Source organism: Rutilus rutilus, assembly GCF_951802725.1.
Source record: "Rutilus rutilus genome assembly, chromosome: 6".
Lineage (NCBI taxonomy): Eukaryota > Metazoa > Chordata > Actinopteri > Cypriniformes > Leuciscidae > Rutilus > Rutilus rutilus.
The window spans coordinates 6234339-6250679 of record NC_140214.1 but is presented as its reverse complement, the minus strand read 5'-3'; the positions used below and the strand labels follow the sequence as shown (position 1 = coordinate 6250679).

At 37.0% G+C, this 16341-nt stretch overlaps 3 protein-coding genes across 7 annotated transcripts in view; all 3 read right to left on the bottom strand.

Annotated features, from left to right (window-relative positions):
* Positions 1 to 1972, bottom strand: part of hecw1b (HECT, C2 and WW domain containing E3 ubiquitin protein ligase 1b) — a 37342-nt gene extending 35370 nt beyond the window's left edge. For all 5 annotated transcript variants that reach the window (XM_084411992.1, XM_084411993.1, XM_084411988.1 and 2 more), the window contains exon 1: positions 1117 to 1972. Coding sequence is in view for 3 of the 5 variants with exons in the window: in XM_084411988.1 (XP_084268114.1) it covers positions 1117 to 1161 (45 nt within the window). In the remaining 2 variants the exon portion in view is untranslated. The remainder of the gene's footprint in view (positions 1 to 1116) is intronic.
* A 101-nt stretch (positions 1973 to 2073) lies between these two features.
* On the bottom strand, positions 2074 to 4278 carry ccr12a (chemokine (C-C motif) receptor 12a). The gene is made up of 2 exons (XM_084412009.1): positions 4196 to 4278; positions 2074 to 4102 (listed from the first exon to the last, which is right to left on the bottom strand). The coding sequence occupies exon 2, from the start codon at positions 4070 to 4072 to the stop codon at positions 3008 to 3010; it is 1065 nt and encodes a 354-aa protein (XP_084268135.1). The 5' UTR covers positions 4073 to 4102; positions 4196 to 4278; the 3' UTR covers positions 2074 to 3007.
* Positions 4279 to 4491: 213 nt separating this feature from the next.
* The window catches only part of LOC311291453 (uncharacterized protein), a gene marked incomplete at its 5' end in the record, with an annotated part of 36949 nt that continues 25099 nt past the window's right edge, over positions 4492 to 16341 (bottom strand). Inside the window, 12 exons of the mRNA XM_084410488.1 lie at positions 4492 to 5920; positions 7337 to 7414; positions 7513 to 7704; positions 10020 to 10074; positions 10156 to 10302; positions 10646 to 10678; positions 11663 to 11707; positions 12139 to 12174; positions 13955 to 14026; positions 15015 to 15068; positions 15227 to 15280; positions 16042 to 16095. Coding sequence (XP_084266614.1) covers positions 5730 to 5920; positions 7337 to 7414; positions 7513 to 7704; positions 10020 to 10074; positions 10156 to 10302; positions 10646 to 10678; positions 11663 to 11707; positions 12139 to 12174; positions 13955 to 14026; positions 15015 to 15068; positions 15227 to 15280; positions 16042 to 16095 — 1011 coding nt within the window. The remainder of the gene's footprint in view (positions 5921 to 7336; positions 7415 to 7512; positions 7705 to 10019; positions 10075 to 10155; positions 10303 to 10645; positions 10679 to 11662; positions 11708 to 12138; positions 12175 to 13954; positions 14027 to 15014; positions 15069 to 15226; positions 15281 to 16041; positions 16096 to 16341) is intronic.

The window sequence follows — 16341 nt, the reverse complement described above, 5'->3', positions numbered from 1 at the left end:
TATGTGGATATTTTCCGCAGTTCCTGAAGTGCCTGTACAGCCATAAACAGAATAATTTAAAACGATTATCAATCTATGACTGTCTGATTTCATCTTAACCTTCTTTGCATCCATTACATTGGGGTTAAGGTGTAAAACATTTTAGTATCAGGTGTAGTTTAAGCTTAGATTGTAAGGTTTAAGATGTGAATTATTCAGTGACATTCAGGATGTTTGACTTTTTATTTTTGTAAAAAGTTTACCTAAAATAATTATTTAATTTACAAATGGCCTAATAATGATTTGACCATGTTTTTTTTTTTCATTTTTTTTTTTTTCATTCCAGGTTTAGGGAATATTTTAATAAATATGAGGAAAATATATTTTTGAAAACAATATTTTAAATATGAGGGAAGAACAAATCCCTAAACTTGGTAAAGGTATATATATATCTGGCAAAAATATCAGGCATAAAAGGCAAACCACAGCTACAGGTTATATTTTACTTTGCAAAAAAAATAATAATAATAATAATGCATAGAAAAGAAAAAGGCTCACTGAAAAAAGCATACGCTGACTACAGCATAAAAAGTTATTAAAATTTCGTTGGTTCTCTCTTAATTTTGTCCATAATTTCGTTGTACAACAGCCAAAATGTATAACCACACAATTTTGAATGCTTCATTGCGTTATCACTAATTAAACAATTGCCTCCAGTCCAAGCACAACCATACAATATATGCTTACAAAATCTGTAACACAATTTACTACAATAACTGAATAAAGAGTGGGTTTAGGTGAAGTGTTACTGTGTCGATTTGGGTTTGAGGTTCAGTGTCGAGTGTAGGGTTCAGGAATGATGATGCTCATCTCATCTGGGCCAAATACACACACACACGCACGTGCACGCAAAAACACGCGCGCGCACACTACACAAAGACGCGCGAGGCCGCGACTGATGTTGAACATCAACTGAAAAAGGCCAGGCAAAATAAAACAAAACAGCGTTATATCGCAGAGCACTACAATGCTGAAGCCCAGTGACTGTTATCGTGCTGTCATCCACTGCCTCTCGCTACAGACATCTCAAAACACGCCTGACTAGGGAACATTAGTGTGTAATACACAAACACTCACCTGGGTCAGTATCACCTGCCGGTGAATCATCACCTTTTCGTTCATATGGCCATTATCCGTCCCATATTTACCCGCACAACAGCCGCCCTTTCCTCACATTTGCCCTGTTTGCTAAGCTACCGCAGGAGATGCTACATCCTCTTTCCTGGGTACCAGGAGCCTGTAACCAATGGAAACGCTCCGTCAGATTGATTTCTGTTTTTGTTCTTCCAGTTATGACCGTGGTTACGTCATCCACCCCACCCGCGCACGTACGCGCTCTCCGCACTGAGAGTCTGGACGCTGACTGGATGTCTGGACAGCGACTGGCTGCTCATTGGTCGTTCCTATTGTGACGAAATGTGATTGGATGAATGTATGGTTGGGCTTGGGTGTGATTGGATGTAGTTGGTCTCATAAGTCCTACCCTCTCTATGACCATACCACACTTGCAGTCTTTGCTCTTGACCGCTTGACAACATGACTTATGGCCCAAGTGTTCAAGTGGGTGTGAAGACTGCACGTGTGTGTAAAACTTTTGATAACCAGATGGCACACACTGTGTAGTGATAACTGCAAGATATTCACACTAGTCCAATATAAATAGGGATAAATTCAAGATTTTATATTGCTGGTGTTGCCTAGAAGAAATAATCATGTTATTACATTTTGTCTAAAATATTCAATTAGCCAATGTATTCTCCAGACAAAGATTTAAAGAGAGTTCAAAAATGCATAGTGATTATTATTATATTTTTGTGTCTAAAATATTCAATTAGCTGATGTATTCTCCAGACAAAGATTTAAAAGCGTTCAAAAATGCATAGTGATGTGAAGACAATTCTGATTCTGATGGTGGTCACTGGTCATGTTAAAATAAAATAAAATAAAAATAAATAAAAATATGCATTGAATAAAAAACAATGCGTATCGTATAACAGATACTAATTTCTTTAAAAAAAAAAACACAATCAAACAGATTATTTAGAACATTTATTGGCATGCATTAAAATGAAATATATTACAGAGCCAAAAGAACACATTGTAGAGACTGAGTTCACGTTCAAAATGAAGATCAGAACAGGATATATTTAGATGTTGACAGGACAGGATGTTTAGCCCACTCATTTCCGAGAACTTTAAAGAGTTTCATATTGTTTGAAGAACAGGTCACCAAACAGAATGACAAAGTCCTGTCACTAATATTTTACTTCTTTGCACAGGTTACATCAGCAATATAAAGTCTAGCTATTTAGCCTACTACTAACAGTATACCTACTTACAACTAAATATTTTACACAATATTACTCCTTAAAGAATATAATGTAAGTAAGAAAAGATATATGTTGCAAAAGTACAAATAGATTAGGAGGGTTACACAATGAGCAATATGTTGCAATGATACTCTTTCATCACAGAAGCTATTGATAAAAAAGTTTTTTTGTTGTTGCTTAATTTTACTTAATTTTTAATTTTTGTTTTTGATATCATTAAAGCGTTTTTTTTTTTTTTTTTGTGAAGAAATATTTACATGTATGGACAGAAAAATATGAAAAGTTATTATTAACAATAATAAGTATTAAATGCCTTTTCACAATTAGGTGAAATTGATGGCGCCCACTAGACATACACTATTCTTGAAATTATTGGAAACATTTTTTTTGTGCTTTTTTTATGTCATCAAAGGGATATTTATGAAGGAATATTCACAAATGTACATCAAATAAACTGTAAATGTTTATCAATACTTTTGCTCAATTTGGTCAAATTGATGGAGCTCATTAAATGCAAATTATTGAACATGTATTTTTATGGTCAAACATTGCATCTTGGATTCTATGTTTTTCTTTCTCTCTGCGCTCTGATTTGTGTCCTCTTAACAACACATTTCCGAACAAAATGAATGGTCACGTTAGTGGTCTGTAATCTGTGTCGGGCTCCTGATTGATGTGGTTTTACTACTTGGCATTGAGTGCACGAAATCGATCTTCAAACATGGTATACGCTTAGACAGAAGTTTCAGAAAATGGTTTTGAAACTTCTTCCCCAAAAAGGTATAAAAAACAGGGCTGATGCAGCAGTACAGGTAGGCAAAGTTACGCGTTACGTACAGCGCATAGTCGAGGGATTCTGAGCAATCGTTCGGGTCTCTAGATGACGTCTTGATGGCTTTTAACAGAATGACCACATTGTAAGGAGTCCAGCAGATGAAGAAGGTGAAGACAATGACAAAGATGAGTTTGACTGCCCTGACCTTCTCCGTCATGCGTGTGGACATGATCCTGATGATTATACAGATGTAGCAGTACAGGACGATAGCCAGAGGCACTAGGAAGAAAAGGACAAACTGCTGATAATAGCCAAACAGCTCCCACTTTGTGAGGATAGTCTGGTGGAAACCAGACACTTCGCACTGCTTACCATTTGGACCATCCATCACATTAAATAGAACTATATCCTTTGTACTAGCAAATATACTGAACGCCCAGACAGTAGCAGCCGATGCGAACGCATACTTTTTTCTCCTGCTCTGGGTTGCGGAGATGGCGTGGACCACTGCAAGGTAGCGGTCGAAAGTCATGAGAGTGAGGAAGAGGATGGAGCTGTTGAAGCCGATCAAGTAACAACTTCCCACCAACTTGCAAAGGATTTTCCCAAAGATCCATTCTGACTTGTGGTAGACCGCCCAAAAGGGAAGGCTGAAGGCGAAGATCAGGTCCGAGATGACGAGGTTGAGCAAGAATATGTTGGTGACCGTGCTGAGCTTCTCATATCTGTGGATGATGTACAGCACCAGTCCGTTCCCCACCAAGCTCAGCAAGAAGTTAGTGTAGTAGAACACTGGGAGAAATGCTGCACCAAACCGGTAGACATTGTTTTTATTGCATAAACGAACCTCTCCGGTTACGACGCTGTATGCTATCGTGGGACTGGTGTCATTGAAAAAACCGTCTAAATAAAAATCATCTTCAGCCATTGGTGTCTGTCTGGTGTCTGAAGTCAGATTCTGTTGCAATAAAATCAAACAACAGCAAATTCAGAGTTAATAAAACAATTCTATTGAGGTTCATTCTGAGTATGAAATATTGGTTTCACTCACCTGTGCCTTTGGTAAAGAAGTGTGTGCAACACTCTGCAGCCGCGGCAGGACTGATGCAAACGCGTTGTGGCTTACTAAGAAAAACTCAGCACACATCCTGAACGAGGAACTATAAAGGGCATTTAAATAACCTCGTCAGCACTACGCAAAACCGGTTTCACCATCGCTATTTTGGGTAAAATGTCATGTTTTTTTTTAAATAGAGAGAGAGTGAGTGGACAGAGTGGCAATGATTAAGAATTAAACAATTGAATTCAACATTTTTAAATATTTATTGTAATTTAGAGTTTGAAATGTCAGCTGCACAAATGAATTGATCAATTCAGTAAAAAACATGACGAAACTAAAACCTTACGTGCATAAAAAAAACACACACAAAAAAAACATGAACAGGGAACTTTAAATAATAAATAGATGTTAAATGGTTAGTTCACCCAAAAATGAAAATTCCGTCAGTAAGTACTCACTCTCATGTTGTTCCAACCCCGTAAGACTTTCGTTTCCTCTTCGGAACACAAATTAAGATATTTTTTATCAAATCTGAGAGCTGGATCACTCCTCCATAGGCTTCTATGTAACTGAAAATTGCCGGCCCAGAAAGTTAGTAAAGACATTGTTACAACAGTCCAAGTGACTACAGTGGCTCAACCATAAGTTGATCAAGCGACGAGAATACTTTTGTGTTCCGAAGATGAACAAAAGTCTTGCAGGGTTGGAACAACATGAGGGTGAGTAATTACTGACAGAATTAAAAAACATTAATTGCTGATGTTTGCACAAATCTATCAGGTCAAACAGATAGACATGCCAAAACTATACTATTAAGAGTACTGCTAAATTCTACAAGACATGTTCAAAATATCAAACAATTAAAGTATAATTAAATAATTAAAAAATGTTGTAGCAGTAAAAATTGTCCTACTGTATAAAAACCAACAAACTAACAAATAGCCTTAGAGCAGAAATATTCTTAAATTTTAACATAAGCGTTCAATGTATAGCCCGTAGAAAATGCTTCACATCCTGTACAGAGGTAGCTTGGCTAGGGCAGTGCAGATGATACAGTATAGTCATTTTTCTTTATAGGAACAGTTTACCCAAAAACAAAAAACTTAAATTTTAAATTAAACTGGTCACAGGAAACGTGAGAATGATGTATGTATACAGTACACGCATATGCATGGTGTTTAAAAGCATTTTCCCTGAATGATGATTTATTTTTTACACTGTTTCTCGCACAAAGGCTTCAGAAGACATGGAATGAGTTGTACTGACCACTTTTATGGTGCTAGTTGTGTCATTTTGTGAAGCCCAATAGCCCCTGCCCCCATTGTATGGAAAAGAATGGCATCAAAAATGAGATTTGACCACATTCAAGATTCTCAGACAGGAAAACACGTCACATATTTAAAGTCAAGATCATGACATCGTTCTTTAGAGGTTATGAGTTCTTGAGGTCAATTCTGAGCACCGGAAATGTTCATTTGAGAGAGCAAAGACTGTACAGAATCAGTAAGATCCCACTGTCCTGATGCTAAAAGTTAGGTCCTTTTCTAAATGGATCGTCCCGAAAGCCATAGGCTTGATAACAAGAGGACAGGTCGCAAATCCCCATGGATCCTGGGGGCCCACGTTTGCCTGGGGTGCCCGGAGTGCCAGGTTTCCCTGGTGGACCAGAAGGCCCGGGATATCCCTCACCAGCATCCCCACGCGGGCCCTGCAAACCTGTGGAAGAGAAAGTTACTTAAGGTTGTGCTTACAAAGACACAAAAAAAAAAACAAGATGAATTATTATCATGCATGAGTATGATATAGACAGGGCTTAACATTAACCCTCGCCGAATGTGGTGGATTTCAGCATGGCGTGTAAAACAGTCACTCCTACTAGACACTTTGGCGGCTTGAATATTATATATAATATTTTCATTTTTCAATTGTAGTCTTTTAAAAAGGTATCTGATATAGTCAACTAAGTGCAATGTAGTGTTGTCAAAAATATCTATATTTTGATACATATCGATACTGAAATATCTAATACTCATTTTCCGCAGAATAGATGCACGTCTCTTTCTCTCTCTCTCTCATCATCTCTCCGACAGCGAGTGACACACAAACCCGCCTCCCCTCACTCACTCGTTTAATTGGCTCCGGATGTTTCGCTGTGGGATTGCGCGTGTTGCGCATAATTTTAATAATTCCCACCGATTTTGTGCTCACACCCAAAGTGTGCGCACATAAAGCCGCCTCTCAGTACAAAAATTAAGTTCTTTTTCACTTCTTATTGCGCTTAAACAGTCAAACACACACAAAATAATGCCAAAATGCATTATTTGTGAGTATATACTTGGGGAGTATTCACGTAAACGTCAACGTAAGCCTAATAAACCTGTAGCCTGGCTCCGCCCTCCTACGTACTTCCGCTCAATTTCATTTTCCTTCAGTACTACGTCTGGGACTGCTGTATATTCTTAGGTTTCCAGAAACAAATTTTTTGTAGGACCAATCAGCGAATAGAGGGAGTGGCTGAGAACGATGACGTTGATGTGATCACACACATGACTAGCGTCGGCCAATAGTGAGCCTACGTGTGACGTACAACACACAGACGCGCTGCTTTATCAAGACTCGAGGAACAGAGAGAAGGAAATGAATGTTCCAATGTCTTTTTTTTTTTTTTTTTTTCGCACAAAAAGTATTCTCGTCGCTTTATAAACTTTATAAAAGACAGACATCTTATTCTAAACATAATCCTCTGATCATTCGGACGACCACACGTTAGCGATTGGTTATGGCAGATCCTGAGTGACTCTGGGCAGATCCAATAGTTTTGAACTTTAACAGAGAACCCGCCTTCAAGGAAGTAAACGTTTCTCAATGGAGCGAGGCCAGACTCTCTGTACAAATGAAATGTACGAGAGTCTGGTAGAACCAGGCTAATAAACCTGCTGCCAAATTATAAGATAATATTAAAATATCTATATGGCAGTTTTCCCCCATGGAATCAATGTCAAAATTGTGGCCAGTGAAAATGCTGAGTGGCTAGTAACCACAGTGGCTGGTGAACAAAAAAAGTTAAAGGGATAGTTCACTTTGAAATTGACCTTTAATGTCAAGCCCTGGATAAAAACATTTGTTTTTTACCTGCTGGGCCAGGAGGACCTGGCAAGCCGATTTCACCTTGTCCTTTAGCACCTTTCATTCCCATTGGGCCAATATCACCTGTAAGAATAACATTTGAGAAAATCAGCATTTTCTCTTTAGAACTGTCACTTTATAATGAGAAAATAAACGTAAAAACAGCTTGATATAGCTCTCACCTTTCACCCCTTCAGGTCCCCTCCTCCCTGGAGGTCCTGGGTAGCCTGGAGACCCTGCCCTGCCGGGATACCCTGGGGGTCCAGATGGGCCTGTTGGGCCTGGGGGACCTGGATCGCCTTGTGGTCCTTGTTTGGTTTCACAGTGCTGGCAACTTGTTTGGCCCATCACCTGCAGGAGCTGTGGCAGCTGGCCTTTTGAAGGAACAAATAAAGCAGTGCTTCTCAACCTGTTTGACTGGTATATGATACTAAACTAGGACTGGCAATTTATTTAAATAACAAAAAGTTACTGTCAGTGCCCCAGCAGGACACTTGGCATAATTTTTTATCACATATTTTAGTAATCGTTATAAATTTTCAATGAATTTCGTAAGATTTTCAATGAATTTCATTCAATTTCATCGAAATTGGACCATGGAAACCTTAAATTCACACACACACACACACACACATATGTACATATATAATTTTGTTTTGTTTTTGTATAAAATAAAAATGTTTAGTTCAGCACATTTGCTTTGCAGAACCTATATACGCTTTTATTTTACAATTTGCTTTCACTTCTGCAATAATCTACTGAATGAAGGAAAAAAAATTGGAAAAGCTTTTCAGCGCTGGAGAGACCGAAGTGGGAAGGCCTGAAAACGAATGCAGAGGTTGTGTTGTTTCTGACTAACATTGGTTTACTATGTTTCACAGAACCAAGAAATGCTGTTGTTGTAATGTTAGCTATAGTAACAGGACAGTTCTGACTCACTGTCATTGTTTGACTGGAGACTAACAACCAACTCTTGCTTGTATATACCCAGACGGCAACATAGTTGGAGTCAGTGTATAAACAGAATAATTCAAGCCGTTTGTTAGATATAAAATGCACGCATTTTTCATATGAAGTTTAAATAACTTTCATAGGTAAGAAATGTGTTTAAAATGTTAGGTACATTTTTCTACATGCAAGGTCCAAAGAAGAGACGTCAAGTTTTCATGTTGAGAGCAGAGAGGGAACACACTCATACACAGATTTATCATGCATAACTTCATTATAAAATGTATATTTATTTGCAACAATTATATTAACAGCAATAATAAGAAATCCCTGTTGTAAAAGCAGCTAATGAGGTGATGGACGTTACAATATTATATCAAAACATTGAGTACTTAATGCTTAAATTTGAGTTTTCTAATATGACAGACCATCATACACACCTGCAAACGCAGTTGCTAGATATAATGCTGTTAAGTGTTATTTTATGGCTCTCTGGAATTGCTGTGTTTTACTATCAAACGTTTTGTATAACAATGCTAAACTGAACATTTTAACACTGTCCCTGGCAACCTTTTCCTACATATCTGTGCTAGTTTCACATCTTTTATTCTCACTTAATAAATTATTCATGTATTTATTAAGTGGCCAAATAGTGTGCAATGAGAAAGATAATGTACAAATGCTTCACACTGGCATCGTGATCATTATTATGCAATCTGACTGTCTGTTATCCCTTTCTACAGTGTGTGCATGCGAGTGAAATCACTGCGGACTCCACAGACTTTTTTTACACAGAGTGTGGTGAAGAAGGGGTTTAGTCTGTGACAGTATCACCAATATTAAAAATAGCGATGGTCTCGCTCAAACCATAGATTTCTCAACTATATATACGTTTTTCTTCTTTTTTTATAGAGAACTGAAAGTTGCATCAACGCTCCTACCACTTTAGATGTTTCTAGCTATCTGACCGTGAGGCAAGCATACACTCTTCTATACACACACTATATTCATCATTGAGTTATCATAGAGTTAAATGCTATTCTTCAGGAGTTTCTTTACGTGCATCCCAATTCGCATACTGGTGCACTATTCTATTGTTTTGTAGATTGTTCAAACTGAAGATTCCAAAAAGAAAAAGTGCGCTTTAAATCCCCAGATGATGCACTTAATTAAATGAGGAACGTTGGAGACTTCATGCACTCAACTGTCACAATGGGCTATCAGACTCCAAAGTCCAATGACAATTTTTTTTTATAAAATTTATACATGGTTGAGTACATAATGCATAGTGTATGTGTATAGTGTAAAGTGCATCATTTGGGACATAACTTTTCATAGTCTTTTCTTCCAAAATAAATTGATCTGACAAGTAAAATGCACATTAAGACATAGAGACATATCTCAAAACTAGATTTTGAGATTGATGTGCCACGCAAAAGTCACTGACACGATTCTAAGGTGTCGCTATGGTGGTTTTTTTTTTCTCACACTTTTTTGTTTGCTTGCGTGACAGTTTCTAGGTAAGTGTAAGCAATATGAGTTATATGACTAAATTTAATTCTTACGGTTAAGACTTTGTTCAAATTCTAACCAAAAGTATGAGCAATAGCAAAAGTAATGCTTGCATAAGCATATTTGCAGGAATTGTTTTCATTTGTCTTAACCTCACAAAATGAATTTGCCATTGAAACGAGACAAAAGACTCATATAATTCTTGACAGTACAAAACATGAAAACTTACTTTGCAGCACAGAAGCACAAATCTTCATTAGCTGGTCTTCTGAAGGTGGCTTGCCCTGTAACACAGTGTGTCATATTTGAACAAGACAGATCAAAATCATGCGTACTTTATAAATTCTCATAAGCATCACACTCACTGGTTTCCCAGGGTGACCTGGAACTCCTGGTTGTCCTGGTAACCCATCTAGACCTGGAAAGCCTGGAGATCCATGTGGACCTGATGGACCCACATCTCCCTTTTTCCCATCAGCCCCTCTGCTCCCAGGATCCCCTGCTACACCTGGCTGAGAGGGAGTGGGGAGAACAATTCAAAACAGTGTCATTACTATTATAGAATTAATTCAGAAGTATTAATTCAAAAAAATACTTTTTTTATTGTGCAGATAGTGAAATCTATATATTGAAATAATGTTTAAAAAAAAATTTTGTGTGCATTTGTTTATTTGAGTAATGTGAGTAGAAGTGTTTTAAATTGTGATGGAGTTGCAAACAAGATTTTTTGGTTCAAAACATCGAAAGTTGTATTAGTCGCCTGCTAGGAAACCGAGAGACTTTCAGATTCTGACTCGTCAGGAAACAGTTGTGAGACATTGACAACAGTAGTTATGTTTTTGAGTAGTTATGTACCTCTCCTTTGTTCCCTTTCAGGCCCGCTTCACCCTGTTGAGAATGACAGAGGTACATCACACACACATTAGGTGCTGTTCAGTTGATTTGCATTTATATATCCTGACATTTTATAAGAAATTTAATATAAAAATGTAATTTAATGGTTTTTTTAAAGACATCATCTTATGCTCACCAAGGCTGTATTTATTTGATCAAAACTAAAGTAAAACCATAATATTATGAAATAAATTATTGGCAATTATTTTCAGCATCATTACTCCTGTCTTCAGTGTCACATGATCTTTCACAAATATGCTGATTTGATGCTCAAGAAACATTTCTTAATCTTTAACATCTTTAACCTTTATTGAAAATAGAAATGTCACATTATAAATGTCTTTACTGTCACGTGATCAAATAAATATGTCCTTGCTGAATAAAAGTATTAATTTCTTTAAAAAAAAAAAAAAAAATGAAAGAAAGAAAGAAAGAAAGAAAAAGTTTAACCATAAACTTTTGAACAGTACTGTGTATATAACTTTTATGTTGTTGTTTTTTTTCACACTTTACAACAAGGTCTCATTTCTTAACACTAGTTAATGTATAAACTAACATGAACTAACAATGAGCAATACATTTGTTACAGTATTTAATAATCTTTGTTAATGTTAGTTAATTAATGAAACTTTATTGTAAAGTGCTACCGAAATTTTCTTATGCAAAGCTCATCGTCAGGATACTACGGTGTTGCCAGAGCATTGCTTTATGGTTACTATTTGTTTTTAGTGCATTGTTATGTGGTTGCATGGGTCTTCTGGATGGTCGCTAAGTGCTTTCTTAATAGTCTCTACGATACTTGGATTCTTCCTTCAAAACAAGTGTGTGGGATGTTTTCATTTCCATTGCACAAGCAATGTGGGGCAAGCTGTGTGTCAAAGTTTATTACGTAGGTTTTACGGGTTTGTTCCAAATTCATAACCAGAAGTGCACTTGTATTAGCAACACCACTAATAAAGCATAACGACTGTTACATACATGTTTTCCAGCGACTCCAGGTTCTCCCTGGTTTCCTTTCTCGCCCTGGAATGAGAGATTTGTTATAATCAAAATGTTAATATTGCTCTAACAAAAATGTACAGTATCATGGCAAAAAAGGCCAGCAAACAGTATAATTGGTCTTAATTACAGAAAGACTTACTAGGTCAACCAATTTGCTTTGTTTTGCTAGTAAACAGCATGATTTAGTTTTTAGATTTAGGTCAGCATTAACCAATAAAACAGCCTAGAACATGTAATTTGTTAAAACTTTTTGACTCCAAATGCTGAATAAAAATGTGTGTGTATGTGCGTGTGAGTCTTCTGTAGGTTGTAATTCCTGTCAGAAAAAAAGTAACACCTATTTTTTTTTACTTCCTCTTTTCTCTCTCTCTCAACAGAGAGAAGTTTCTTTTCAACAGTCGGTGAGAAATCAAATGTCAAAGATGTCAATCATCACTGAGCAGTCACAGTACCTGACTTCCCCTCGGTCCAGACGATCCTGAGTCACCCTGCAAAAGTAATCAAGCATATAAGATACCTTTAACAGTGCTAAATGTGCTAACACTGAAGTTATAAACTTAGTCCAGTCAATCATCATTATGAAGGTATATAAGCAGCAGTCACAGTGACAATTCTTCCAAAATCCTTCAACCTCATCCTCTATTTCTCTCAATGTCCCTCTACGCAGTATCGTTATATGGGGGTTGAGCTCAGAGCTTGACAGCAAGCCACGTTTGTTAACCATGAACTATTAACACTGGATGGGCAGGTGAAAAAATACATTCAAGTGCAAAAGTTTGCAGTCCATCCAGAGGTTGCATTAACCAAGAATAATCTTTTTTTTTTTTAATTAAATTTAAAATTCAACTCTTTATCATTTTGTGTGAAAGCCAGCATGAAATGGAAGTTGTGATAGTCTTTTCTTCCCTATCGTGATGTATATATTCTGAGTGAAACGGCCTCTTGAACAAGAAGAAATGTAGGACAGGGCTTGATTTTGTTGACGAGGAATTGATTGGATGGTTGTGGTTTGCTATTGCTGTGATCTCATGATTGGAAAGGGTGTTGCAAATGGTGCTCTCTGCAGAGCCAATTGGCGTCCAGCTCCTCCTCTCTGGATGTAATGGGTGGAGTTACGTTTAGTGATAGGGTTATGGGTTGTGTCTTCAATCCTGCTCCTGGAGGGCCACTGTCCTGCAGAGTTTAGTTCCAACCTGCTTCAGCACACCTGCCTTTGAATATTCAAGCGATTCTGAAGAGCTTGATGAGCTGATTCAGGTGTGTTTGATTAGGGTTGGAACTAAACTTTGCAGGACAGTGGCCCTCCAGGAGCAGGATTGAAGACCTCTGTGTTAGAGTGTAGTTGGACCGTCTAGCTCCACCCATTACGTCCAGCGAGGGGAAACTGGAAGTCAAGCTCCACCCATTGGCTCTGCGGTGAGCAGCCTCTCAGTTGTCCCGCCCTCACGCCAGTAAACACGTCATGTCGCTGAGGGAGGGCACATAAAAAAATAGAATGTGTACAGATAAATCATTTACAATAAATACTGCAATATTCCATAAAAAAAAGAAAAGAATTGTCTATTTTGATTCTTTTAGAATCATTCCCACTGCAAAAAATGCCTATAAGAATTCAAACTGAATAAAAGAGGAGAAAGCTTTAAAGCGCCACCACGAAAATAGAGTGAGAAATTGGAAGAAAAATTTAACCTTTCTAGAAATTACTCATGTGATATTGTGGGAAGGTGGGAAGAGGGGGAAAGTCAACAATCTGAGTCATTAAAGTCAATGATCATGAAATCATTCTGTCTAATTTGTAAATGCATGTTGTGTGAATGATTCATCCATGTATGTTTATTATTTTATATAAAAAATTTGTATCCAAATGTTATAAATCTTCTGGTGAAAATGAGAGACTTCTCTCTGTTGACTTCTCCAGTCATTTAGTAAACTCCATCCCAGCAAGCCTGTGTTTATGCTAAATACAATGCATTGATAATCTGTTACACTTGGATGTACGTTACAATACAAAAGAAAATAACTTTTGCTACTTCGTTTCATTACGACTTTAAAAATTCCAAGCATTACAATATTTTATTATTGAACAAAACAACATGAAAACCAGTCGGTGACAGATAATGACTAATTGTAATGCAACCTATGAGTCCATCATAGTAAGGACATCTTTATTAAAGCATCTGACAACAGTCTTACTACTCCCTGTCTAAAGCAAGGCAGACGCTAATTCAGGTTAGGTTTGTCACTGTTGAGGTGTCAAGATGAACATACCTTATGACCTTTGAACCCTGGTAGACCTCTAAAGCCAGGGGGACCTTGAATGCCATACTCTCCGTCTGAACCCTGTGGATACACAAATGCACACATACACCTTTATAAGATTAATCACTTGTGCAGCATTGCTATACTTACTAACAGGTATCATTTTGTTTATCTTTTTGAGTAAAGGAAGAAACAGGACACTGAACATCACTGGCTACAGGGTATTTGCAGAGTCTTTAAAATCAAATTTAAGACTTTTTAAGGCCTGCTCAAATAAAATTAATACAATATGTCCATACAGAACAAACCCTTTAAAATAATAAAAGACATGTTTTATTTCATATACACATATGTATAGAAATTGGTTGATGTACTAACTTATCAATGCATACAAATCCACACCAATAATGAATGTTGCTGATACGATAATAATATGTTTAAAGAATGCAATAAACAGATTATTGTGCAGATAGTGAAATCTATATATTGAAGCCCATCAGCTTTTTGAAGTTTATCAATCGCATTAGGCCCGATTGCAATTACTGGTTTTCCGTCCCCAAATTTAAGACCTCTTAAAATTATAATTAGGACTTCTGTTATACCATTTAAGATATTTAAGACTTTCTATGGCCCTAAATTTGATCAAACTCAATTTAAGACAGTCTAAGACTTTTTCAGGGACTCTGGATAGACACTTCCCAACGAATAAAGACATTTCAGTCCGTTTTTCACATATTGTACGGCTTCAGAAGACCTGGAATAATGCACAATATGGACTACTTTTCATTTTTGGGTGAACTATCACTTTAAAACTTGCATTAATGTGCAATGAATGCATTGAATTAAAAATTGCAGCCATTTCACACTCTGTAAAATGCATACATTTTCTCAGCTTGAGTTGAGATATCTTTCTGAACATTATGACTTGATGGAGGCTTAACATAGCATCTGCTACTCAAAGTTATTTCCTGAAGCTGTCTGAGAAAGAGGCATGTATGTCACAAAAGGAGATATTATCATATTTTTCAGACCTTTATGTGTGGAAATCCCCCTCCCCTAGCTCACTCACTTTTGCACCAGGTGCACCAGGGAGCCCATCCTGTCCGCGAGAGCCAGAATTCCCCTGTCAACAAACAAGAGTTTCAATAAAATGTTATATAACAAGTATACTTATAATCAAGACAATAGGTAAAGTGATGTTAAGAAGTGATATGAAAATACTTTTGATCAATTAAATATGTCATTGCTAAATAAAAACGGCAAAATTGCATGATGAATTACCTTAGGACCAGGAGGACCTTCTATGCCAGGTGGGCCAGCTGGGCCTGGGGGTCCCTGAAATTAAAGATATTTTTGAAGACAACTTTGCAATAAGACAAAGCATCAAATATCAGTAATTCAATGCTAAAACATCTAGGCCTGGTTTCACAGACAGGTCTTAGAGATTAAGCCAGGATTAGGCCGTAGTTCAATTAGGACATTTAAGCAGCTTTTATAAACATTACCGGTGTGCATCTTGAGACAAAACAATGGCATGGACATATTTTAAGATATATCAGTGTGAGTTGCTTTCAGTTAAAACAGCTCGAATACATTTCTCCAAAAGTTCAAACACCGTGATACAGATCAAACCATTCTGTCTGGAAACATTAACCAATGACGTGGGTTTGGGGCACATTTCACCTTTAAAAAATGTATAATTTACATCTGTTGTTGGAAACTAGATTTACACATTTTGTGAAAAAAGTGGGACAAAACGTGGCACCACAGATCTAGGGTGTTTTGGGTGGTTGGCATGGTTTTGCTTTGTGGTTGGTAGTGTTGTGAGTGGGCTGCTAGGTGGTTACAAAAGAGAACCGCTCCACAAAAACTCTGTTATATTCTGATTCCAAGATATGGTTTGAGTCATGTTTGTTTTCTTACTAAAGTAATAGCTGCATGATTTTGTCTATAGGAACATTTATGTTGGGCATTTTGCTTACAATTAGAGGCCTTGATGAGGAAACTAAACAGCTACTGCTTGCAAAATTGCAATTTAGCATCAAGCCAACAAATTGCATTAAACAAAACATAAATCTGTTGAAATGATGAGATACCTGCTGTCCTGTTGGTCCAGTAAAGCCTGCTGGTCCTGACATGCCTCGCTCACCCTGTCAAAATAATTTGTTATACAACAGCACAAGAGCTGTGACAAAATCAACACTCTCAAAATAACATTACCTATCATTCAAAAGTTTGTCTGGGTTATATTTTTTCATGTTTTCAATTTTTTAATGTCTATAAGTCTCTTATGCTCACCAAGGCAGCATTTATTCAACCAAAAATCCAGTAAAAACTGTAAAATTGTGAAATACTGGAGTACAATTTAATGCATCTTCGCTTAATAATTTTTTAAA